The sequence below is a fragment of the Scomber japonicus genome, chromosome 9, assembly GCF_027409825.1.
Source record: "Scomber japonicus isolate fScoJap1 chromosome 9, fScoJap1.pri, whole genome shotgun sequence".
NCBI lineage: Eukaryota > Metazoa > Chordata > Actinopteri > Scombriformes > Scombridae > Scomber > Scomber japonicus.
Window position 1 is genome coordinate 21838995 of NC_070586.1, and position 27037 is coordinate 21866031.

Below are 27037 nucleotides of genomic sequence, written 5' to 3' on the forward strand. Positions count from 1 at the left end.
TTAGTCAGTGTTGAGGCATAAACAGACACCCTGTAGCACCCAGTGGGAGAGGTGCTCTGTGGTAAACAGATCTCCCTCAAACACCAACCCCACACCCATTGCATTCCTCCGCAAGGACGTGGTGTACACTGGCGTCCGCAGTGTATTCTGTGTTACAAAACACACAAAAATACATATGGTTAGAAGTTATTGTTACAGTTAGAAAACATAAAAATAGTGAAGTATATTTATCTGCAGATTAGTATGGAGGCCTGTAGTGCCTGTGGTTCACACCTGTAACCTGAGTCGGCGTGTCTCTATGGGAATGACTCTGAGAATGGGCAGTTCAACAACAAGAGTTTTAGGTTTACTTTTCACCAAGCAGCCCTTCTCCATGTCCCAGTCTGCTCCCTCCAGATACAGGCCCGACACAAAGCAGCCTGCAGGAAACAAAAAATAACTCACTTTTCATCAGCCTTCATGACTTAACAGTGGTGATATTTGAAACACTGTCATTTCATTACCCTGCCCTGGTCTGTCACTGACTTCATCTTCACTGCGGTACTGGGTCACCTGCGTGTACAGTGTGGAAAGATCCAGAGGCCAACCATTTTTCCTGCATGCAGCTTGGACCAGGGCTGTCAGGTAGGACTCTGGAATATGTAGTCCCGATAACCACATAACCTTTGGCTCTCCTTCATCCACCTGTACACAATACAGATACACAACAGATGACAAACACACTCAGATTTGAAAAATATAAGAGGTTATCTGTGAAAGTGTGGCTCTCTCCTCACCCAGTAGCTATACTGTTCATAACGCCTCTTGAAATGACTCATCCAGTTGCCCAAGGACTTAAGAGTATCAGGTGCCAACTTCTTCCAAATGGCAGGGATCTGACCATTAAAAAGGGCCCGAGCAACCTCATCCAACTCACTGCTCATGCCCACCTCACCAGCCAAGGCCTATGGACACAAGAAAATCAGATCAGATCTAAACCTGTGCAAAGCAGAAACACACAGTGGCTGTCTTTCATACAACCCTCTACCCCTTCCTCTTACCCTCTGCAGCTCAGCCAGAGATCGCTGCATGCGGACCACCAGTTTGTTGAAACGCTCCAGTTCTTGAAGCAGCACCACCGAGGTCGGGGAGACATCTGTGCCAAATTTTTTACGGATCACATCCAGGTCGAATAACTTGGGCAGCTTATTCTGAATGTCCTGGGCCACCTGGCTGATGTACTCATCTCTACTTATGCTTCCACCAGATTCACCTGAGGCACAAGAGAGAGTGTAAAGTCCATAAGAGTGATGGCACTCAGGAGCAAGGTAGCAAAGAGAGGGAGAGAACATCTTTTTTCATTTTGGAGCAGCTTCTCCTTTAAAAACAGTTATGAATGAGGACAAACAAATGTAGAATTTCAATCAAGAGAGATGGAAGATGAGAGATGGTACATCGTACCTGTCTGAGGCTGCAGGTCTATTAGATGCATCCACATGTCTTTAGCTGCCTGTGTGTAGTATCCTATTTCTGCATTGGAATGAAGACCCATTACCTCTGGTGTGTTCGCCAGTGGAAGGTTCTCTATCTCATCTGTAACAGATAGCAGGGTAAAACTGTGAGTGATTACAGATTTTTTTTTTCTTTAAACAAAAGCAGAGTTATAAAAAAAACTGACCAACATATACTTTCTTGGGCCCATTTGGAGGGACCTTGTAATCTACATCCTTGTTAGCAAAGAAGTGGAAGCGGCGAAAGGTGTAAAAGAGAAAGTCTCCAAAGTACTCATCCATGTAGACAGTCAGGATCCTGCGGTCAAAGCTATCTATGCATCGTCCACCATACATCACCTATAAAACATAAGGATAATAAACCTACAGCACATAGTATGACTGTAGTGGAGAAAAACATACTATATATACAGTATTCAATTTGTTAAAAAATATCAAATTGGACCTAACCTCCCCAATAAGGTATTTAAGACTTCCCCAAGGAATATTGGGGTCCCCTTGGCTATGAGCTTTGGTCAGGTAGGTGTTCAGAATCTCCATACACACCTGTTGAACAGTTACATCAGTTAAAGCACTGAAATGTAACATGACACAAGAAATCACTCATTTCCGATATGGTGTAAACGACTCTTTGTGCTACTTACAAAGAAGTCAGACTCGTTGAAGTCGTAGGGGACATTCCAACCAATTTTGCCATACTTGCGTCTCTCTTGCACCACAGCATGGAAGAAGACCAGCACATACACCAGGCTGCGGAGGGCAGGGTGTGGGCATTCAGTCAAGGCCTCATGGGAGATTTTTGAGTAAGTGGCTCTCATGTTCAGCTTGAGGCCATTAGGAGGCTCTGTCACCACCTACACACAGTATTAAAGTATTAAAGTATATTCAGCTTTCAAGACTTATTTTCTTAACAAAAATGTATCCCGGAGCATTTAAGTCAAGAAAAAGGAAACAACACTAGTTCCAAAAAACAATTCCAAAAAAATGTAGGTAACTACAGTATTTCAAAATATGTGACTACACTCATTTCATATGGAAGTACTATACTAACTGTGTGAAAATGTGCTTGCTTTGTTGGATATAAGACATAAGGTGTAATTTTACCGACACGTTTAAAAAATATCCAAATATATCATGTACTGAACATGATCAATAGATCTCATAAAGTTAACGTTGCAGTTAAAGTTAATGTTACACAGCTAAAAGTAAAGAGAAATTGTATTTCACCTTTAGAGACTTTTGCAGTATACCAATGGGGAAGTCTTTAATGGGATTGGTAGTGATCCACAAGCGAAAACTGGGATGGGGCGTGGTGATCCTCTCTAAGGACTTCTCCAAGTCTTTTAGCCACTTCACCAGCAGGTGGCAGTTCTGTAGCATCAACCACTGACCACGGGACACTGCCTTCTCCAGCAACTGCAGTGCAACCTTTATCACAGATACAGTAGACAATTACCTTCAACTTCTTTATTCTTTATCATTACTATGTGTTAATACTGAGCAATCCCGGTACTTGTGTCACTTGAACACACTAAACGTTTTTGGTACCTTTTCTTGGCCTTGGCCCATAGCAAGGAACTTGAACTTGTTGCCTCCAAAGCCTGACCTCTCTGCTAGTTTCATGAGATCACCAGCTGGGTCAGAGCCAGGGCTCAGGATGAAGATAATGGGGGAGTTAGGTGTGCTCTGTTCATAAATTGCATCAAAGCTGATCACAGGAGGCTGCACATATCTGAACAGAAACACAAGAAAACAAGAAAACTTATGTATGCTTAAGGCCTAAGGCTAAAATATATGTATTCTGTCAACTTAATAAAGTAATAAGTAAGCTTCTTCAAGAACACCTTTGCGGATGGTGACAGATGTACAATATCTTTAATGTTTAAGTTAATATAAATAGTCTCACTTCTCGCCCATAGTGACAGTGACGTAGTCAGTGACAGCTCTGTAGACTCTATCAACACGGAAGCAGCGCAGCAGCAGCAGCTTCTGAAAGGGTGATAGGTTCTCCTCATATTTCATGGGGAATGAAGCCTGTTCTGGTGCATCTAAGTCATACCACTGAGGAGAAAAAGAATAAAAGCTCAACCCTCCATCAATTAAGTAAACAACCTATAGTGATACCTGTCACTGTGGTCACTTACAGACTTCCAGTCAGCAGAATTTTTATCCACATCATCAGGCATGGAGCCAAACTGCTCAGGAAAGAGCTCGGCAAGTTTCACTATGTCCTCCCAGCCCTGGTCTGGAAGCCAGTCACAAGTCCTTTTGCGATTGCTCTTTTCCAGAGACAGATTACCTTTACACGAGGTGGAAAAACAAGACAGTTTGCTTTGAAATGTGTATGCATGCACATGTTTATGTGTGTGCTTGTCATCACTGTAATCTACTTTAATATTTCAGAGGATGTCTAAGTATCTGTTGACATCTCACCCTTGATAAAGAACTCCAACTCCTCCTGAGGTACCCTGCCTTCTGCCTGTTCAATCTTGATGGTCATGTTAAAGGAAAACAGCAGCTTGTGCCTCTCAAACAGACCTAAGGACGCATAGTTAAAGTAAAACAAATTATGTTTAAGGTAAACACAAATACTGTACTTTATCTTGATAAATTGATTATTTACAACCACTTAAACTTCTTTACCTGTGCAGCCATAATTATAAACATTGTATGTCAGGGTGTTCATGATGTTCTTCAGTCTCTGGGGCAGCACAGAGTCCGGCAGAGATTTTCGCAGTGAAAAGTCAAACACCTCCAGGTAGGAAGCTAGAGAGTACTGGTACATGGTGTTAACCAGAGCCATTTCTGTCAGTACAAAGAACAGAATAGCACCGCGCTTGGCAGCATGTCGGTAGCCATCTCTGAGTTTATCAATGTCCACTGATGTCTTCTCAGCCAACTTTAGTTTCTCAAATACCTGATGATCACATAATTAAACAAAAAAAGATAATGAATGGTAATTTAATAATTAAATAAACAAAAAATAAATCATGACTTCTGTGAAATTGCTATTCTTCCATGAGTTTACTGATGCTTGCTGAAGCCATACTGACCTCACCAGCTTTTGACTTTGTTATCTCCAGTGTGTGGACCAGTTCTGTGTTGTCCAACATGTTGCCTGACGATGTAGCCAGCTCTCTGAGCAGGGAGTCCCCAAGGTTTTTCAGCAGCTTCTTATTGTCACTTGTCTCTTGGATCAAATGCTCACGCTGCTCCTCCAGCTCCCTCTTCTCAAAGCCCATGATAACGCTGAGCAGCTGGTCCTCCAGACCCTTAAGGGTCACTACATGTCACATAAATAGATACACAGACACATGTGGATACAAACACTAAATATGTGCTGTTCAAATGTCAGTTCAAATGTAGTTACCATTCCACAGGATCTTACCGGTATAGTTTATAACCATGGCTTTTCCAAACACAGATGGGGAATATTTGGGGTTTGACAATTTGGTGTTGAGGTAAAGTTTAAAGTTGGGATCATAGTCCACCTCCTTGTCACCCAGCATGATGACCTGCCTGCCCTCTGCTCCTTTCACATTCTTCTCCAGGACATTGTCAATCACAGGGTCAATGTACTCATCCACATCTTGGAAAAGGAATGGGAATCCATATTTGATGGCCATTTCTAGCTGCTTAAGGAAGTCGGGATCATTGAAAGATGAGACCTGTGAACAAAAGGAGGATCATACTGTCAAGATCATCAAAGCTCTTGCCAAGATGCTGGAGGTGCAGGTCAGTACTGTTGAGCTGTCCAAAGCAGAAATTCTGTTAGTTGTGACCAATAATAACCATACATACATGATAATAGTGGGCATGAAATTTGCACCTTGAGGTTATTGTTTTCCTCCTTCTTCTTAATCCAGTTGAGGGCTTGCTGTTGAGGGTCAATACACATGGGAAAACGGCTGCCTCTGGTTGTGAGGATTCCATTCTGCACTGACAGCTCGTCTGGAGGTAAGCCCTCTGAGCCCCATCTGTAAAACAAGGTTTACTTAACACATGGCGATTATCCCTATGCTCAGTGTTGAGTATAGCAAAAAATAATTCAGACAATCCATGTATCAGCAATGAGCACCTGCTCAAGTAGAACACCTAATACCAATTTCTAGGACTGACGGTATGATATCTCCTCATGTTTCAAGTTTAAAAATCTACCGTGAGTAGACGCTCCTCACCTGCTGATTTCCACCTCATCTGTTAGCAGGCTCTCCACTTTGAAAGGCTGGCTCAAGGGAATGCCCTTCTCCTGCACGTCCTTAATCCAAACTTGGTACACCATTTCATTCCTGAAGTTCCAGCTGAAGGCCCCTACATAGCTCAGGAAGGCAGCAGAAATGAGACAGTCACCCAGGAGACGAACACGTCGCTGCTTCAACTCCTCTAAATCTTGTGTCCACCTGAAAATGGGGATATTATATAAGAGGGAGTGGTAAAGAAAGATTGGTGGAGAAAGAAAATGAATGAAGAAAAGATGAATTTAAAAAAATGAGCAAGTCATAGAAGTGCTGGTTAGGCTAATAGCTGCAAGTGATGTGACTCCACCTCACCGTTCATTCTCAGAGCTCAGGCCAGAGATGAGTTTGTCAGCAGCTATCAGCCTCCTCTCCATGAGCTCAGCCTCCTCCTGTAGCAGCTGCTTCTCCAAAATAGCAGCTTCATACTTCTCTCCAAGAGCATGCAACTCTTTCTGGATACTGTTAAGCTCACTCTGAATGCGCTCGAACTCCCGCTTACTCTGAAAGAAGTTCTTCTCTAGGCGTGCCACCTGAAAAAGTATTGGAAATGCAGCTACTCTCTATTCCCTCTCATACAGCACAATATATCAACACATACAAATTGTATAATACCTTCTCCCTCTTGGGTTTTATCTCCCTGGAAACCTCACAGTAACCCATGATAGCCTCCACAAACTTGAGCATTCCTGAGCCAGCTTTACTGATGGCTTGCATCTCCTCAAAGCTTGTCTGTAGGTTCTTTAGGAAGCCTAGCCAGGGGAAATCATCAACCATTTAAATGTTACTATAATTTAAATGGGTTTTTTTTTTGCAATTTTGTAAGCTAACTTACCTTTGACAGTCCTGACTTGGTTGTTATTTATGGAATCACAATCCATCTCCATCAGTGAGCGCAGGAAGTTAGGATCTGACATCATCCCCTTTGCTGACTGCCAGCTGATCTCCTTGTAGCCACGCATCACCAGGATGCACTCACAAACCACCTGCACCTGCTTGGGTGGCTTGGCAAAGGATCTGTATAATGGATCATCAGGAAAAGGCAGGGCTAGATATATAGCAACATCTATTTTCAATTTGAAGTAGTAGTTCTAAGAAGTAATTGGATCAGGCCGATTGTTTATTGATTCATTCATTCAGATGAATTTGGTCATCATGTTAGTTATGTTATGTCAACAATTTATGATGCTCTGAGTCAGAAGGAGAGGTTACCGGATCTCTGTGACATCAGATTTATCCAGGTCTTGCAGGGCAATGCGAGCTGCCGCTAATGCTGGCAGAGCCTCGGCCAGGGAGCTCTCAGCTTCTTTTTTCTCAACGGCTATCACTTTGTTCTGTTCTTCAATCTCTTTGGCTTTGTCTTCTGCCAGAGTCTTTTTCTCCTCAGCTAAAAGGAAAAGTTATTGATGTGTTAAGTTACAGAAACCCTCTGAAGTTTATGTCAGCTCTGGTAAAGCTAAGCATTCACTGACCCACAGTGGTGTTTGTAGAGATCTCATCCAGCAGGGCCTCACAGGCTGTGGACTTTTCTGCCAGGACCACCTTCTGCTCTGCCAGTTTGATATTCAGCTCAGCCAGCTGCTCACTGGCCTCCTTCAGCTTATCCAAACCCCCCTCTAGACGCTTGCACTGGGCTTGAAAAGACAAACAAACAAATTAATACTACCATGAAACATAACAAAAATCATCACACAATTGATTGCACAGCAGAATGCATGACATCAGTCTCCCTCAGAGAAATTTCATTTATCTTGTGATCCATTCTCTCACCCAGGATAAATTGGTCATTTTCCTCCAAGAGGTTGGAATAGGTGTTAATGAAGTCCAAGTAGTTCTTTGGAGTAACAAAGTTACAACGCCTGAGTTTCTGCAGGAACAGCTTGCTGTAGTCTCCCACAGAGGTATGGACCATGCAGACATAGGCTACCACGGCTGGAGCGTGTTCCTCAGGAATCATCGGACTTTCACCTGTAGAATTGAAAATGAATCATTTAAAAACAATAATTGGTAAATTCTCTAAGTTTAGGGGTAATATTCCAGTTGCAGCTCTCATCACATGTTCTCAAGTTGTTATTTAAAAGGCAATTTTCCTATTGCTAATAAATTAAAAAAGGTATGCAATCACAAACCAAGGAAAGACTGAGCGACAGCGAGTAACGCCTGTGGGGGCCACGGCAGGAACCAGTCAATAACCGTGTTGTTCATTAGTCCTGAAAAAAAACCAAACACACAGTTTACAAAATAAATTCAGAAAATATATTTAAAAATCTAGTCATTTCATATTTTATTTCACCTGGAAAGTTTCTGCAGCGTGTCCTCAGGGTATCTCCCACTGGAGACATGCCTAAAACAATGTGTAGATTGTTTGCACTTTTGTTGACAAAGAACTTCCAGATACTCTCTTTAGAAGGACCTGCTCCCATACTGAGAGCCTCCTCACGAAGCTGGTTGAGAACCATCTCCTTCTCATCATCAGGGAACAATGCAGGAACAATGCCTATCAAAAGAGAGCATTATCAGATTTAGCATTATCGAGTGGTGAAAAGTCACTAAGTAAATGTACTCAAGTACTGCAGTTTACTTGACAGCTTTAGTTACTTTTCAGATGAAGTTGTGACACAATGGATACTATAACAAGCTTTTAAATACAACATATTGTTAAAGAGAAAACCAGTGGTTTCAAACATTTTTTGCTTTTGATGTCTTACAAAAACGTTACAGATGGCTATGAGTTGTTAGCAGCCCCACCAAGTAGTGATCTTTCCCTTTAAACTTGTCACATGGTTTAATTTCAACAACTGTTCAAATGATCCAATATGTAACCAAAAATCAACAGATGTGTGTATCAGAACTCTGAACACAAAATTTTTATCTGGTGACACTTTTCGAGGGTCCTTTGTAATGCAGACTCCAACATGTAATGGAGTAAATGTACATGGGTGGACAGGTATGTTTAGTTAAGTAAAGCATCTGAATACTTCTTCTACCACTGGTCATATCCAACCTGACGTAAGCATGTTGTTGATGAGTTCCAAGAAGCCTTCCTCAGCAACATGGGCATCCGTAAAGAGAAACACAGTTTTCTTATTTTCAATGCCGAGCTTCAAGTACAGCGCTTTCAGATCGTCACGCAGGTTTGACTCGTTGTATCCTCTGCTTAGTGTTATCTCAAAAACCTGAGAAAAAGAATATTCCATTACTGCATACTGGAGATTTCTTTACAGATTATTCTTTTAAATTATGCAATGTTTTACAACCAATCTTTAAAAGGATAACAAGTGACTTTTTGAAAGGTAAATTCCCGTTTCATTGTCTGCTGAAGTGGTCACACTCATAGGTCTATAACATTTGTTGAGTCTTAAATGTAAATGTAAGTCTAAAGAATAGTTTGCCCTTTCACAAACATCACAGTTCTTGTGTTTTACAACCTCACAGCCAGCAGTGAAGGCAGCAAGCTTGGTGAGGGACTGCTTCCCAGAGCCACCCACACCCACAAGCAGCGCGTGGCCACGATCAATACGGATGATTCGGTGCACCCGGGTGAGATGGTCTAGTGCATCATCAAAGAGTACTAGGTTCATCCTCGATTTGTTCTCATTGTACTCCTCTAGGATTTCCTGCAGAATGGAAACATACATCACTCTTTCAATAACCTTTGAAGATAAGAGTATGATGCCAACAACTATTGCACTTTTATACTGTTTGCATAGCAAAAAGAGCACTGACTGAGGCCAGCCACTAGAGCTAATAATCTGACAATACCTGAAACAGTGCTTTTGAAGCATCATAGTCCTGTATGTCCTCATAGACCCTTGGTTCAGTCTCGCTGAGGGCTGTCCTGTAGTCTCCAAAAAGAATCGGGTCCCTCATGACAGCCTCCAAATCTGACTTGAAATGTTCATCAATCAGGTTCTTTATATGGCCTTGAACCTGGTGGTAAAAATCCAATATGCTACATTTAAAAACTGAAATACAACACTACAAAACTATTTAGTAAATTACAGATTATAGATGGACGTTAAATTACATATGTTGTAACTCTTATTGCCAACAATACAAAACTGAATGTATATGATCTAAAGATATGATTATTAAAATTTACCAAGGCTTTGTCAGTTTCATCAATGAGTCTATCATGGAATATTCTCAGACATTCATTCCTCCAGACCCGCACAAATTGGGTGACAGTCAAAAACCTATTGCAGAGAAATCAGTGATAGCAGAGATATTAAAAAAATACAAACCTCTAAGTGAAACTTGATATCTATTAATAGAGTAAATTTGCTAGATCAGACCTGTCAGGCTGGGTCAGGATCAGTCCGTTGTAGACTCTGGATAAGTCTCTCAGGTTAAAGATGTAGTGGAACTTGGAGGGTGTTGGAGGCAGATCTTTGATGATACTGTTGTACAGTTCCAGTGTGCAGATGGTGACTTTATCACAAACCTTCCGTATGGCGTCCTCAAATGGCTAAAATATTTAATCAAGTTTATCAAATACGAGGGATAAGGATGATTGATTCTTATTTTCTGTATTAAACCATGCTACTCACTGTGGTGTGGCCTTTGATAATGGAGGCATAGATAAGGTGCAGAGACTCCACCGCAGGGAAAGGGATGCTGAAGACACTGAAAAGGGATACGAAGCGTTGATCCACCTCATTCCTCCCACCTCCTGCCTTCCCCATGGCAGCAATGAAGCCAAGGTCCTTAAGGATTTTGCAGTTAAGCTCTTTCCCTCTGTCATATATGCCTCCTCTGTCCAACAACAGCTTCAGAAGTGCAATAGGCTGCTGTGTGCCATAACTATCCACCTTAATGAGCACAAAATAAATAAAATGTCACAAATGCAGCACAAGTCCTGTGATCACAACAGAGGACCCTACAGAGTTGGATATATGCTTGCTCAACTGTAAGTCAATCATCAATCAATCAATCTTTATTTGTATAGCGCCAAATCACAACAAAGTTATCTCAAGGCACTTTACACATAGAGCAGGTTCTAAACCAAACTCTTCAGGTTTTAACTTTAAAGAGACCCAACATTCCCAACATAAGTACCTTTGGCATGTTCATATCATCCATGAAGACCAGCAGCCTCTTCCCCACAGGGGGCCCGTAGGTCTCTTTGGTCCTCTTCTCCACATTGGCCTCCAGGTTCCTCTGGAGGTCCATTGAAGTTGTCCTGGATGAGAAGTTGATGATCAAAGTAATCTGGAAACAGAAGGGAAGACATTTTTTTAAATGTGAAAACAGAGTATCAAATTTACACATGCATAGTTAGATAGCTAACTCACCCATGTATCAGCAGTGAGAGTCTTCAGGAAGTTATGTATGGTGGCAGTCTTGGAGGTTCCAGACTCTCCAACCAAAAGCACGGACCTCTTTATCATAACCATCTGCTCCACGATCCAGCTGGCTCTAGTAGTGTCCACAGTTGGGACTAGAGCAAAGAAGGGAGACGATCACAAAGTGTAAATCCATATGTACAGTATATATGCAGGATATATTTTTGCACTTAACAGCTCACAGAATCAACCTTTACCTAGAACATCAGCAAACTTCATTTCAGGGTTGTGAATGTATTTGGTGACGAGGGAACTCCAGGGAACCCACTTTGCCTGTGTTCCATCAAAATGGAAATCATAGAGAGTTGGCAGGTATCCTGTACGAATGCAGAGGTTTTGTAATCAATAATAAGTGATATGTAATTAAGTGACCTAAATGAATATATTTACACAATGCAGATTGTAGATCATGTATGCTAACTTCATACCTCACCATTAAATGTTTTTTATTTTTTTTACCTGGGATCTCACCAGGTCCAGCCAAAGCTTTTTCATCATGTACTGTGGTTAAGCAGGAGAGCTTTTTAATGAGCTCATCAAACTTAGTCTTGCCATTGTCCAGCAATGTGGCCCCTAGTGAGCAGTACAGAGCTTCCAGGAAATAACATTCCAGGACTTCAGCACTGTGGCCCTCAGTGACTAGCAGGGCATCCAGCATCAGGCACAGCTGAGTCACCTGCACACACAACCAACACATGCAGAATAAATCCTAGAATAATTCTAAAAGGCGTACTGGACTACATTTAAGATAAACCTACCATATTGAGATCTGTCTGAGGTACAACAGTCTTCAATTTCTGGCCCTGTTTGCCATCAACAATACCATCCACGATCATGTCAATGGAGCTGTGCACATATTTCTCAAATAGTTTGTTCAGCACTTCTTGCTCCTATACAAAAACATAAATAAAGTTGAAATATCAAATTTTAAGTGAGTACAGTTATTGCATGCTGTAGAAGTTCTTTCTTGTACCCCAACAGGTCTGTTGTTCATCCATCTCTGCCAGAATGGGGTGTATCGCAGGTTTTTGGGGTCAACAAAGACCATCCCACAGCGGGAGACAGTAGCAGGGGAAGCGTATTGCAGATCTCCAACCTGAAACACATGGCAGTGTTTTCTTTACAATGAGTTCTGAAGGCTGATTTGTAGAAAGGGTTCAAGTGTAGTGTAGAAAAATATATACTAATGGTGGAAGTCACTAGAATCCAAACAAACCTCAAATAGCAAGGCACAATGATTCTGTAAACGGATCCGTTCTCCATTGGCCAGAGTGAGAATCTTGTTGTCATCCATCACTGAGTTCATATTCTCAACCCACAGAGCATCCACATCCCCATCGAACAGGATATACCTGTGAGTTAAAGTCGATGTCTTTATAGAAGTATTTCATAGATATTCTTGTGAAAAGTCTGTGTATCTTGTAAACTTTAAATGTTGGTAGTGGGGATCATTGTGGCTCTGAGACTTAAGTTAGATCGTACTGTAGGTCCAGGATTAGAGTAGAAAATGACATCACAGGCATACCACATATCTTAATGTTTTCTTTAAGGGTATAATATGGTGTAGACTTTCAGACCCACTAGATGTCACACCGGCACCAGGGTCTCTGACTACAACAAATATGCTTTTTGTTCAATAAAGTTGGATAAAAAAACAGAAAGTGATTCCTGAACAGACACCTCACGTAACTCAAACCGTCAGATGAGGCAGTGCTGATTAAATATGGATGCAGACTCTATTATTTCATTGCCTATTTTCTTGCCTCAAATTCAGAAAGATATTTTAGTGTACTGTTTAGTGTAGCTGTAATTGGAGAAAGTTTGTTATGCTGCTGCCATGTTGGAAATTGATGCAAGAGGTCATGGAGAGACTCACATGCACCAACAGTCATATTCATATGCACTTACCATATCTTTACAGAGCAAATAGTTGTTTATTAGCATGTAGAGGGGCTGAATGTTGTTTATTGGACCTTTTAAGTTATTTTTTTGTTTTTTACCTCCGCTCTTTTTTGTCAGTAGGCCTGTTGATATCACGGAAGATGTTGGATAAAATTCCATCTGTCCAGTCTCGAGTCTCAGGGTCCAGAATACCATAGAGTTCAATGACACTCATGGCCTTGGGGTTCAGGGGATACATCTTGGTATGCAATCCCAATCTGATGATGAGATAATTAATGGTTACTTTCTCTCTCTCTGTCTCTCTCATACTATGGTGTGCTATTACATGACCTTAACTGAAACTGACTTGGTCTGAGCTTGACATAATGTGTTGATCACAACTGATTTCCCTCCACCTGTTGGGCCCACCACCATAGTAGTGTGTCTGGTCATCATCGTCTCATACATCTGTACTACTTTATCCACCTGAAATCAAAGACAGCATAGGTTATATCAACATTTACATGCTAGAGCTATTTCATAAGTTGCCTACAGTAAGAAAATCTGTTTCATATAGAAGGGATTTTAAGACCCAGATGAGACACCTGGTTAGACAGTAGGACATATTTGTTCTGTTCCAGGATCTGTTCCACAGCATCATTGAAGTTAGGATAGCGAACACGAGGACAGTCCAGTCCTGGGAAAAGATCTGAGATCAGCCCAAGGAACAGAGGCACGTCCTCAAACACAAACTTTGGGAGGTTCATGTCCCTGAGGGCACGCATCAATACCACGTCCTGAGAGGAAAGACAAAAACCCCAAGCAATTACAAAATGTTTCAAGAACAGAATTCATTTTGGAAAATGTTTAAGACTGAAACTTTCATCATATCAATCTTTACTTTTTTCATTAAAAATAACCCACAATTTAAAATGTGACGTCGCCTGTCACTAGTTTTTCACTTTTTATGTTTCTTGAAGCTTCTGTTCTGCTGAAAAAAATCTATTTTTCTTTTAGTGATCAGGCTTTAGTCTATACATGAGAAAACTGCTGACAATTGAAGGGTCGTGCAAATTTTATGATGACATCTATTGTGCCAGTTATCCATATAATATTTTGTTCAGTTGTGGTGAAAACCAAATATGCTGCGTATCATAAAAACACCTCATCCCAATCCCACTTGTACAGTATCACTGACAAATCTTCTACAGTAAAACTGGCAGATATTTTTTATTTTTCATATATTTTTTAGATGTAATATTTTTTAATGTATCACAGGTATCATGACTTGTGAAAATGCACTTTCATGGATGTGCTCAGTAAACGTTCTGAGGAATCACAAACAAGCCCCCAGTTCTATACTAGATGTAAGCAAACAGAGATGATCTTTTCTTTCACTAAATGAAAAATGTTGCATGGTTTCTACCTCATTGAGGTCTGGTGAGCCTCTCTTCAGCTCTCCTGCCATCACTAGGACAGATTTCAGGGCTCGCAGACCAAAGTCATAATGGGACTGCTTGGATAGCTGCTCACGCGCCAACTTATACAGTACTGTCATCTTCTTTGCAAGCACCTGAAATGACAAAGAGCAAAGAGATTAAATCCTTAAGATGTTAAGTAGTGGACATGTCTAAGAAAACAGTAAGCAGTTTGCCGTTTAAGTTACAGATTTTTATTTTTATTTTAAAAATATCTGAAATTTTCCTTCAAAAATACCTGAAAAATGTAACTCTAGTATATTGTAATGTGTGTTTGTGTTTCTCACCTTGGCCATCAAAAAGCCTTCAGAGAAGAGCATGATCTCACAGATCTGCTGCAAATCCGGCACAATGACCACCACAGGCCTAAAGAGGGCTTTGACTGATTCAGGCAGCTCTGTGCGCCCTGCATAACCTGGATTCATGGTGATAAAAATGCCCATGCGGCCATCCAGGCTGATCTCCTGGCCTTCAAACTGATGTGCATAATGAGAAGGTGGTGGTTAAAAGCAACTACTTTGAAGAGAAGTTCAACTTCAATCATAATGAGCGAAATAACCTTAAATCTTAATTTTTTGCAAAGACTGGAATAATTTGATGCATTCATTACTGGCTGTGCAACAACAAACTTACATGAAACATTTTGAGATGGAGAATGAGAGCATTGCGGATGGTTTGGATTTGGGAGGAGATGACTGACAGCACAGAGGCATCAATGCGATTGAATTCATCAAAGCAGCCCCAGGCTCCACATTGGGCAAGGCCAGAGAGGATCTTCCCCACAGCCTGCACACAAAGAATAAAGTAAGAGTTGGCTACATTGCCCAGCAGACAATGCAACAGATACAAATGATTGGGAAAACTTTCTCCCTAGAACAAGTGAGCAGTGAAGAACACATTCCTGACAATTACTGACACCTTTTATTATTCAAGGGGAGTGGTTGCATTATTTTTACGTGACATATTATTTTTATGTGACCTATACATGGGAAACAACAGTAATCAAGTAACCAAGAATGTTATTCTCAAAGCTTTTGTTTTGTGAGGCAAGACATGTATTCATCCTTTAGGATAAAAACAATGGCACTAAGATATTTTCACTAGTTGTTGGTAGTAGGTTAGGCTTCTCACCAGGTAGTCCATGCCCTCTCCGCAGTTTGTAACCACACAGAGCAGACCTAAAGCCTTGGCCAGATCTTTGGTGGACTCTGTCTTTCCTGTACCAGCTGGTCCAGCAGGGGCTCCACCCAGGTACATAGAGAGGGCCTGCATTACAAATACACACCCACATACACAGACAAGGTGTTGTCAAAACAAAACTGAACTGACACGTGTCGACTGGGGTGTTGTTGACTCAAATCTGTCAAGCTTCACAGACCTGCGTGAGGGTGAGGTAGATCCGGTCTGTCAGTGGGGTTATGACCAATCGACCGTTCAACCCCATGTATTCATAGCCATAAGAGAAAGAGGCACTGCATTGACGCACAAATAGATCGTCATGTTCTCGGACCCAGTAGAATCTCAGTTGGCTTTCCCACTCAAACTCACGTACGTCCATTATACTGGAACGAGAAATAAAATAAATTCAGTTAAACTGTCTAACATGAGTTAAACTTTAATGGATGTTGACTTTTGGTTTTAGAACTGTGTGGTGAATGGATTTTTTAAATCACAGTACAAAAAAACAACAAACAAACTTGTAAAGTTTACCTGTTCAGCACAAAGCTATCTACGATGTCCCTTGCATGGACATCGATGATAAGGACAGTGTTGATCTTTCGTCTATCGTTTTTCTTCATAGGTTGCATAATGCGTGTTACCAGCTCATCAATCTGCTGGTGCATTTTCTTTGCATAGTTCTTCAGAGCGTACTTCTCTCCTTTTTCCACATTTTTAAAGACATCTTCTACCTCCCAGGTCCACCAGATTTGATTTGCAGCTAGCACCACCATGCCCTGGTACAGCAACATCCAATCCACCCTGAGAGACATGGGAATGACAAACTCATTATGGGTTCTGTTCTCACACATGGACACACAGGCAGGACTGCTTACACACATCTCCACGCACCTGTTTCTGTCTTCACAGTAGCGGAAGATTGCTTCCTTAGTGATGAGTCTATTGGTCCTCCTCATCTCCAGCAATATTCCTGTCATCCATTCCTCCACCCTGCCTTCCACTTGGATAGGCTTTTTCAGCTCCATCACCTCACCCTCTGCAGACACCATGGCTCCAGCTACTGTCTCACCACTGCTTTCCACATCAAACCGCAGAGAAGCTATGTTGTCATACATCTTGTGGGACAGAGTAGAGAAATCAAGGGAAAATGTTTTACACACGTAGATACACATAATGTCTTATGTCTTTCCTATCCGTCACTCTGCACTGTGGTCTGATACTGTACCTTAATCATATGCTCCTGGACACAGGTAGGGTCACTACTCCCCAGTATGCTGAGCAGTTCATCATCAGAAATGAAGAAGAAGCGAGGAAAAGCATTACGCTTGGAATCCAGGTAGTCATTGAGACTCTTCTGGCACCTCTCCAGACCATCACTCAGGGCCTCCAGGTCTGTTAGCCGGTTGGGAACTAGGCAACAGCGTTTAATGTTTGGGCCCTTCACTGTGTCACTCATTATCTGCACAACAAATGAAGGAGATTATATAATTACATAGGACTTTGCTTTCATCAGTCTAATATTTATGACAGAGGTATGTGTTATACCTCTTTAAACTTCTTGTCAATGTTATCAAATTTCTTGGCTTCTTCTGGTAACTGTGAGGAAATGTCTCCACCAATGAATATGCTCTCCAGGTACATCCATTTCCGTTGTACCTGCAACCATACCTGCACAAGAAACCTTTTTTTCAGTTGGGATTTCATAAATTAACTTAAGAGTGATGGGAGATTTGACAGCTCTGACTGACCTCTATGGTCTCACTGATAAGGGACAGGTCTTTCTCCCATTGTTGTATGGTGCCCAGGAAGGGTCCAACAAAACGGCTCCCTGCCATGCTCTGTAAGTTCATGGCATCATTGTCCACAATCAGCAGGATCTCGTCCACTGCACCCAAGACAGAAGAGCGCTGCTGGGTGCCTTTAAAATAGGGCTGCACTATGAACTTCATCTTTTCCCAGGTCTCCACCACCTCCCTCACTCCCTTGAAACACATAAACAAATACACACACACATACTTTATAAGGATAATATGATTTCTTTCTATATAATATCTTAGTATTTATAGTTTCACTGATAAACAGATACAACTGAATTCTAGGTGACTAATTAAGAGAGAAGCTCACCTTCTCAATACTTAGCTCCTTTACAGCTGAAGTGACAATGTCACCAATAACGTTTGCATGTTTGTGCAGTTCCATAGCAAACATGTTCTCCAGAGTGAAGGTGTCAGGGTTCATCTCAAAGCTTGTGCCAGTCCTTTCCATCAGTTCCTTCCAGTGTCTGTGGCACATTAAAAGGCATATTTGTTATTTTAAATGTAGTATTTGAACTGATCTTGTCATTTTGATCATATTTACTACATGCCATACTATTATTAGTTTCCATTTAGTTTTTGGTGTCTGATCTGTTTCAGTCATGTTGTGGTGTCAATCTATAGACTGACCTGGCTCTGAGGGCCTCATTCTTCAGGTCCAGCAGAAGAGGCAGAGACTCTCTGAACTCCTTCATTCGTCCATCTAGGAAGAAGGCCACAGGCAGCGCCCGCACATCTTTGGGCAACTGCCTCAAACTTTTGATAAAACCCTCAACACCATCCTGTAACACCTGGATATTTAAGTCCACCCACAGGGTCTGAGACCACTCTGTTTTTGCAGCCTGGGTGATAAAAGGACAACAACATGAAATATTTGGGTTTTATTATGTTTCAGGCATCCCAATATGATATGATTTATAAGTTAAAGTGTACTACTGACCTTCTGAGCTTTATAAACATCATAGATCTGTCTCAAGCCCGTCATATCTTTCTGCATGCTGATAATGTCTGGGTACACAGTGACTGTTAAGTCCAACAGCTTCTCAGCATTAGCTAGGTCTTGTCGCCCTGCCACTATCTTGGCAAGTTCAGCCTCATACTTTGTCATAATGGTCAGTCCTGTAAAGAACAAAAGAGAGATACTGATCCATTCTCAACATTTCAAGAATTCCCACCATAAATTATTGTTCTGGATACAACAGTTAAAGACAATGTTCTAGTCCACAGGTACCTTTCTCCAAATCATCTCCCACAGCTCCAGGACCATGCATGTTAAAGCTTTCAACAAAGATGGACAACTCCTGCTTAAACTCTGCAGTCTTCTGCGTTGTAGTCTTTGTGTGAAGTGGAAGGAGAACAAAAAGAGTATGATTTCTAAACAAGCATACTTGTCAATTTCTGTTTCTGTTTTAGTGTGTAAAAAATGTCTAACCTTAGTAAATGACTTCTTGACATCTGTCAGACTTCGATCCACCTGTCTGGATTCTGCAAACAGGTCACCCCACATCTGGTCAATATTTGACACCAGCTCCAGTTCATCCTCCTTTACCTACAGATAGAAAATCCAGCACAAGAAATTTAACTAGGGAAACAATATCAACTTATGCTTTCAATAGACAATAATGTCACATTAAAAAAAAACAACTATTAACTAAATTGCAGTACCTGCACGTTGTACATGGCCAGGGTTCTGTATCTTTCTTTGATATCAGTGAAGCTCATCTCCACATCTAGAGACATGTCCTTGATGTCTGAGATGGTTCCAAGGACACTCTTCAGGTCTTCAAAAGTGTCAGGGCTCTGTTTAAGCTTCGTAGAGAGTTCCTGTTCAATAAAATGATTAAAAAAATGTATTATTATAAAATTACTTTTTATAAAAACTTTATAGTATATTAAACTTTATGATCCATGTTTAGTGAAGTAGCAGGTTCAGTACCATGAGTTCATCTCTCAAGTTGAAGAGATCTTCTTTGGCAGACTTGTTGAGCAGGCTACCAAGTGAACTGATCCAGGAATCAGCAGTCTCGCGCACTGTGTGAGCCAGAGGCTCCAGGTTTAAATGGATGATGTGTTCATTCTTAAACAGAGGCTCCAGCGCTACCTTTTGATTTATACAAGCAAGGAACTGCAGCTTGTCATCATACAGGACACAGGATGGTTTTCCTGCAGCAAACTTTTCATTGACAATGTTTTTGTTCCTTTCCCAAAGAGGCCGATAGTATTTCCAGTGGTTCAGGTACCGATCCACAGAGAGGAGCAGCCGCTGGATGTTCTGGGACACTGCCATGGCGCTCTCATTTATCTGAGGATGTTGGTACACGTCGGTGAAGAAGCTAAATATCACCAACTCTTCCTCACCACCCACATGCTGTGGAGGGCATTCAATGCAGGTCCCACGCATCCAACGCACAAATTGCTGAAAAACAAACATATGGTCACAATCAAGTCACACTTTGTCAGATTACAAATGGTATGTTAAAATATGCTAATTATGATATATGATATATAAAACATGGAATGTTGATACAACCTTGGTGCTCTCTACACAGTCTCTGATACACTGCATGATCAGCCAGTAAATCTCATTGCTCTGAGGCTGCAATACAATTTTAGGTGCAGATAGGATGGCATCAACTTGGAAAAAAGGTGTGTTCCCTGTAAGTGCCATATTGAAGGTCTGAATGCTCCTAAACGTGAAGGTCAACAACAAGGATTTTACACTGACTGAGAAAAATATCACATTGCATTTCAGATTAACACTAATTGTTACTGCTCACAAAACATAAAACATTTTCAGAAGTATCCTGTATTTACCTCAGCACCATCTTTGTTAAGGAGTCTAGCACCTTGCGTTCCCAGTACAGATAATAATCAGCCATACAGCTGGCTTTGCCACTGCTCGTTTCCATGATCAAATTCTCTGTCTTTGTGATGACGGGTCCAATGTCAGCATACTTCCTGCTCAATACGTTCACAGCCTTGGCCCGCTCTCGCTCAATACGTTCACAGAACTCCTTGACACCTTGAAAGAAAACAATGCAATTAAATCCATGAAAATAAGCATTGAATTCTTATATGATAATTATGATGTCTAATAAAAAATATGCTTCTGTTAGTTCTACCTGGCAAGTCCTTAGACTTATCTAGAGCTTGAAATTTCAGTAGGTTCGCCATGCCGATGGACTGCAACCTGGAATCAATATCGCTCTCATTCTTCAGAATTTGGCTGACAACTGACTCAAATTTGGAGACAGCCTGATTGCCTCGGGTAATGAAGTCAGTGATACCTAAATTCAAACATATATCGATAATTTCACTTTTACAGACAAAGTTCATCTAGTCCAACCATGAAAGCACATAAATCAATTTACAGCAACTTTTCAGCCTGTATATGCGCCATACCCAAGGAATTCCAGTTGAGTCTTTTGCATCCAAAATGCATCTCTTTTTTAACAGCTTTGATCTGTTGAGCCAGCATAATGATCTTTGCTTCACTCAGGGTGTCCATTACAGACTGGTAGAGGTTGACAAGGTTGTTTAGATCACCAACATATCTAAAGGCAATGTTAAAACAGGTTAGGCCAAAGATTACACAAATCATAGGTTTTGTGGTTTAGTGTACTTTGCATTCAGTTATTGGTGGGTAATGATACTACCTGATAAATTTGTGTTCTTGAAGAGCAACATTTTGAGCCAGCTCAGGCACAGTGTAACTCATTGACACAAGGTTGTTTGTCTCAGAAATGATTTCCTTGATCTCTGGAGCAAAGTTTACAATATATCGCATACCCCTCAGTGTGCTGCTTTCAGTCGTTGGAATAACCTGAAAATGATCCAATCAAAACAAATTTAAGGAATTTAGGAGAATTAGAATAGCTATATAAATTTTTCACAGTACTGAGTGTAAATTTTAAGAAGGAAGATAAGTGAGAATATACTTACCAGCTCTGCGTGGACTTGCTTTTCACAGTTAACAGAGACGAGCAGGTTTTTTTTCAATAGCAACGGCAAGTTGCATTCTGTCTCAGCCAGCCAAATCTCATACTTCTTTACCTCATACTCCCTGATCTTCACTGCCATTTCCGTGTACTTGTGCTTGGCCTGAGCAGAATGCAGCAAGTCACATGAAGGCTTTCAATAACAGTTTCATAGATATACTGACCTATACAGCTCTGCAACAGTGAAATAACTCACCGCTTTGCCCTGTTCACTCTCCAGCATCTCTGGTACTGTGAGGAAGGGAAGGATGGCGTATTTGATGCGGTGAAAAAGGGATCGTACCCATCTGATGGCTCCTGCCACGGGAGGCTCATTCTTATCAAGTGGAGGTTTGTCTTTCTCTGCCTCAAAGATTTCATTCATGCTGTCCACCTACAACAAAGACAAAGAAGATTTTCTTAAGGCTTTCTAAAAATGTACTTGTGGCAGAACTGCCCTCTCCATTCAAAATCCTAAAGATGGACTGGTACAGCAGCACGACATGAAATATTGTTCAGTCATTTTTGTTAAAAGATTGTGGAGCAATGAGGCTACATGCACTGTAATTTGCAGGTTTTATATGAATTCATGAATTGAACCTTGATGTATTAAAAGTATATTTAAGAAATGTTACAATTATTCACAAAGTTGTGTTCGTTACAATGCAGTATAACATTGGAAATCAATTAGATTTGTATCATTGCTTTCAATGTATTTTACATTTGACTGTTGTCAAAAATGTACAGGCGGTTCCTCAACTGAAGCTTGGTATTGATCTAACATTATCATCAAATTTGAAATAAATTATAATTTAACTGCAAAGTCAAACATCAACCAGCCCGTTTTCTAGGTTTCAGAGTACCTCTTTGCAATACTGAGCAAGGATGTCATTAAATTTTCTCATCAAATGACTGTTGATGGCTTCTCTGGAGCGGATGTGTTTGAATTTCTGAAGCATGTCAAAGGCAGCAGCTGAAGAGCGCAGTGTCTTGAAGGACTGGTCAATGAAGTTGATGGCCTCTCCGTCAATAGCCTGACCAGAAATGCATGTATAGGTTGATCAACTTCGTATAGTAACTGAGTAACAGCACACAGCCAATTAAGCAACATTATTGGTGCAAATTAACAACTCTGCTGCTTAATTAAATTGTTTTGTTGCGCCAGAAGTCACATTTTCTGCTTCCTAGAATGTCCTGAACTCACCTGAACTGTAGTGTTGAAGTCTTGCATAATCATTTTCCAGCTGCTCATCTTACAGATATTGAAAGGATCAAATCTGACCTCCTCAAAAGGCAGGACTAGGCTATCCACTCTGCATAGCACTTCATCAATACCTTTTGGGTCACCAGTCACACCTTTTAGCTCTGGGCCAAAGATGTTATAAAACTCTTCCAAAACCTGAACAACACAAATCCAGCATAAAAAGCAAGTTGATTTTATATATCAATAATTATTAAACAGCATATGTGATGTGTATGCATACTAACCTGTAAAACATTATACAAGTCCTGGCAGACAGAAGCCATGTAATCAGTCCTCTCAAACAGCCTCTTACGGTCAAATTCCCAGCGTGGACCCCTGCCCAATTCTTCAATTTCAGCCCGGACCTCAAAGTAAGATGTCTTCCACTGGTCCAGAACCTGCTTAGCATCATGCACCTTGGATTTGGCCACCTCCTTATTATCTCTGTCCAAGACACACACATTGCATTCTGATTGACTACTGATTAACAATGACATACTAAGTTGGAAGCAAATTTAAACTTCAAGATCTGAAGCTCTAAAGTCAAATTTAAATGAGATCTGAAATTCACATACTTGAACAACATGTGGATGTCTATCACTTGAGCAACACGTTCACAGAGCTGCCAGGCAATACGCTCCATTAGAGGGACCATGCGCTCATTCGTGTTATAGTGGCAAGAGATGATCCACACAATTTGCAGGCTGTTCATCAGAGGAGGGATCGTCTCCAGGTACACATCAAAATTTGCTCCTGAAGCCAGATTCTACAACAGAAATGGTAACTTTAATAAATGTGAAAGGGGAGGATTCTGTAGTCATTATTTTGACTTGGCAAGTGTGTTTTTGTAGCCACCAGCATTTGGTGGCTCCCTCTATGTGAGACAGAAAGTAAAATTTCAATACTGTTAATAAAGAACATGAATGTAAAGGATAATCAGCAATATTGCATCTATATGTACAGCTCACATTGAAGTGCCTCTCCAGGGTGCTGAGGAAGCGTAAATTATCATCCGACTCCACGCGGTATTTAGTAAGTTCAGCAACTGTTGCATCCAGGGTCTGAACAATGCCTGCATCTGCTTTGGTCATCACCTCCAAGATCTTCTTTACCACAGGCTGTTTAAGCTGCTCACTCAGAGAACTCAGGACCGATGTACGCTCCTGCCAAAAAGCTATCTCAGCCATAGGTCCAGGTGTCTGGTACAAAAATGGAAGGTGAATGTAAACTGCATTATGGACATAATCATGTGTTTTATGTTTTCTTCTACCTAATTGTTCCATTTTGAGCAGACAGTGATTGAGATTCTTGTAAATATGTCAGACAGTTCAGCAGCTACATGTGAAAGGCCTGGACAAAGTATAAGGAGGAATACAAACCTGTGGCTTCTTGTTTAGCTGCTCCTCAATAACTATGGTAATCTTGGTCTGCCAATTCATCACACACTGCTCCAATTTCTCTACCATCTCTGGATTAGAAAGCAGTACATCCACCTCTGGCTCCAGGTCTAGCTCAGGGATGTGCAACGTCATTTCATCTACAATGAAAGGGATCTATAGATCATACTGTTCATACATGAAATAAGCATGAATTGTATATCCAAAGCTAATCTTTTTTGTATTTGTTTTTAATATTTATTTTTTGTCTTTATTCATATAGTAGAAACGGCAGAGACGCTGAAAGGAAACAGGGAGAGAGGGGAATGGCCTGCAGCATAGGTCCCTGGCTGGATTTGAACTAGGAATGCTGCGATTACGTGGCAGGCGCTCTAACCACTCGACCACCAGGGTGCTCCCAAGGCCAATCTTTTAGCTATTGACCAAAGCACATGCCATTACCACCACCACCCTACCACTCCCCGCACAGAAAAATATGTTGTTTTTTTCCTTTTAAAAAAGCAGATCAGTTTTAACTGATGTTAACTTTAACTTCAAGGTCTCACATAAAACTTTTCACAGCATTTTACAGTAAACAGGTCCCCTGATGGCAGAGATGGCTCAGAATATCTTCAGAAGGTGAGGGGACAAATGAGGATAGGTTTGCAGATTATGCTACATTTTAAAAAAAAATCAAATACTGAGAAATTCCTGAAATGAAAACAATAAGACCTTTGTATATCTAATAAAACAAACCTTGAATCTGAAGTTGTTGGAGAGTTCTGTTGATCAGCCCCAAAAACTTGTGTGTGCTGTTAAGCAACTCATCACGAATCGTAAATTGCCCACTTGACTTCACTGGACTCTCCTTATCACTCTCTTCACTGGTCTCCTCCTGAGTAGAGACTGCTTTGCTTTGATAACCTCCACCAGTTATCCTCATCTGGCAGGCAGTAAGTGCTGGTATATATATCTGACAAGAGACACAGTGAAAACATGCAACTGTCATTCTTTATTCAGACAATCTGAAATTTTAACCAAAATCTTTGTGACTTCTGGCAGTTTTTCATACAATTTCTGTCTGGTTGTTATTGAGAGTTTTTTATGTCACATACATGACCAAGTCTTCTCTGCAGCATAAGAAGGGGGTGTCCATTCTGCAGGCCAATCTCCATGAGCCTGGGCATCAGGCGATTGGCTTCATTCAAGTCAAGTGGTTCAACAATGGTTTCTGCATAAAAGAAAAATAATAATCTCTTGTTTAATCAAGAGATGTGTGTAATGTGTGTAAAGGTAGATGCTTGAACCGGTTGTAATGTTGAAGTGTCACCTCACCCTTTGTATTCCTGATCAAGTAGAACATCCGGGATTTTGTAAATCTCTCTGGGATATTGTTCACTGCTAAATGAAGCTCAATGTGATAGACAACTTGAACCTCAACTTTCTGAAAAGACACAGTAGAATGTGGGTTATATATTTTTTACATGATCTCCCTCCTTTCCATCACTAATAAGGTAATTATACAATAAACATGTGACAAGGGTCAACTTTAAGTTTCATCTCACATGGCTGGGAGTTTGTTCATTTGTCTCGTCTGAGCCTGAGGTTATCTCTGCTCCACTTTGGGTCAATGAGTTCCTGTCATGGTCAGAAGAGTCTCCGTCTTCTCTCCTTCCTGAAGTTATAAAAGGTTGAAAGCTAGTAAGGTCGTAGTAACATTACAGTCAGGTCTTATCCATACACCAATGGAAGGGTAGCCACCACTAAAATTCAAATTACAGTACTTAAAGATCCCCTCCAGACAGTTATTAAAGAAATCTAAAATACTCTGCTTGGATTAATAATGTGTTCTTCATCACATTTTTGTAAATTGAATAATGGACCAGAGCTGGCTACAAACTAGCGATGATGTCACAAATCCTGCTCATAGGCCAGACCCCTTAAAGTTGCATTTTCAATGAGCACACACAAACTTTCCACTTACAACAGATGAATGTGAAAACATCTTTCTAGTGTCAAACTCTGCACATATATCACTCTGTACAGTGAAGCTCAAACATTCAGCTGAAGGAACAAGAAAAAAAAAACACATTTTGCTTGAGTGGAGGGTGACTTTAAACCTGCTCACTTTCTGCTCTCACTTTAGCTAACTTACCACCAGGAATTTCAACTTCCACTTCCTCCTCTCTAATACTTTTGAAAAACAAGAGACACGATGGCGAGTCTTTCTCGGAGACCACGTTCAAATACCGGATCATTTTCTCTTCTTCTTCTCCATCTCCCCTACTGAGCAGTTCATCAAAATAGTTCAACTCTAAATTGAAACCGGCGCAAACGCGCTGTCGGATCCATTCCACTCGTAAATCGTCGTGGACCATATTCATTAATTATAATTAGTCAAAAACAGAGAAGTAAAACATTTCTCCCGTGTTCACCATTCGGCATTTGTAACTAGCTGTAACGACTTTATGTTCGCGTTGCCTTGGTAACACCAAACGTCTCTAGCCGTCTGGTTATATATTCCCAGTGTGCAGACTGGAAGGCAGCTGTCTGAGCTAATTTGGGTTAATTATTTTCACAGTGGAGACTGGAAGGCAGCTGCCTGACCACTATGCACTTGATGAGAGTGTTTTAGTAATAAAACATCTGAAAACCTTGATTCCTTTTTATGAGTCACTTGCTGATTACGTTACGTTATTGATCCAGCCAAACGTGCATATCAGTATGATATATCAAGCCAATTATCATAGTGGTCACAGAGGCTACTCAGCATGTGACAACAGTTATATAATGTTTTATAGCTTATCAAGACACATGAGAAGATTATCCTTGTAACATCATCAGGTTTAGAGACTTAAAGTCGGTCACAGAAAACTAGTGATACAAACAGGATGTGGCTGATCAAAACAAAGCAGCATCAGAGGAAATGTGGCAATCAGTGTTTTTAAGCTCACCTTAAACTGGAATATGTGGACCATTGTTGGACAAATTCTGACCTTTAAAAAAAAAACCGTCCTGT

General features: G+C 40.9%; 1 protein-coding gene across 1 annotated transcript; it reads right to left on the minus strand.

The window, feature by feature from the left end:
* On the minus strand, positions 1–26396 carry dnah10 (dynein axonemal heavy chain 10). The gene is made up of 78 exons (XM_053325546.1): positions 26174–26396; positions 25584–25693; positions 25354–25462; positions 25134–25249; positions 24775–24991; positions 24022–24179; positions 23611–23841; positions 23218–23408; positions 22888–23086; positions 22604–22798; positions 22263–22433; positions 21617–21793; positions 21398–21523; positions 21079–21245; positions 20825–20976; positions 20545–20709; positions 20237–20444; positions 19953–20109; positions 19359–19838; positions 19088–19246; positions 18855–18971; positions 18654–18756; positions 18363–18541; positions 18053–18264; positions 17733–17889; positions 17357–17590; positions 17154–17276; positions 16834–17067; positions 16500–16723; positions 16140–16409; positions 15808–15991; positions 15561–15695; positions 15063–15215; positions 14717–14905; positions 14378–14524; positions 13557–13748; positions 13319–13437; positions 13071–13229; positions 12287–12422; positions 12050–12166; positions 11829–11960; positions 11530–11746; positions 11268–11387; positions 11020–11165; positions 10784–10936; positions 10276–10536; positions 10021–10193; positions 9828–9921; positions 9488–9655; positions 9154–9342; positions 8730–8901; positions 8019–8222; positions 7855–7935; positions 7496–7693; positions 7198–7359; positions 6938–7112; positions 6561–6742; positions 6341–6477; positions 6041–6258; positions 5669–5890; positions 5320–5467; positions 4879–5158; positions 4544–4773; positions 4134–4407; positions 3924–4028; positions 3635–3789; positions 3397–3551; positions 3039–3222; positions 2718–2918; positions 2135–2344; positions 1941–2036; positions 1658–1829; positions 1441–1572; positions 1041–1252; positions 777–944; positions 504–684; positions 274–419; positions 1–147 (listed from the first exon to the last, which is right to left on the minus strand). Exons 1-78 carry the CDS (start codon positions 26394–26396, stop codon positions 1–3), a joined length of 13695 nt encoding a protein of 4564 aa, XP_053181521.1.
* Between the last annotated feature and the right edge of the window lie 641 nt (positions 26397–27037).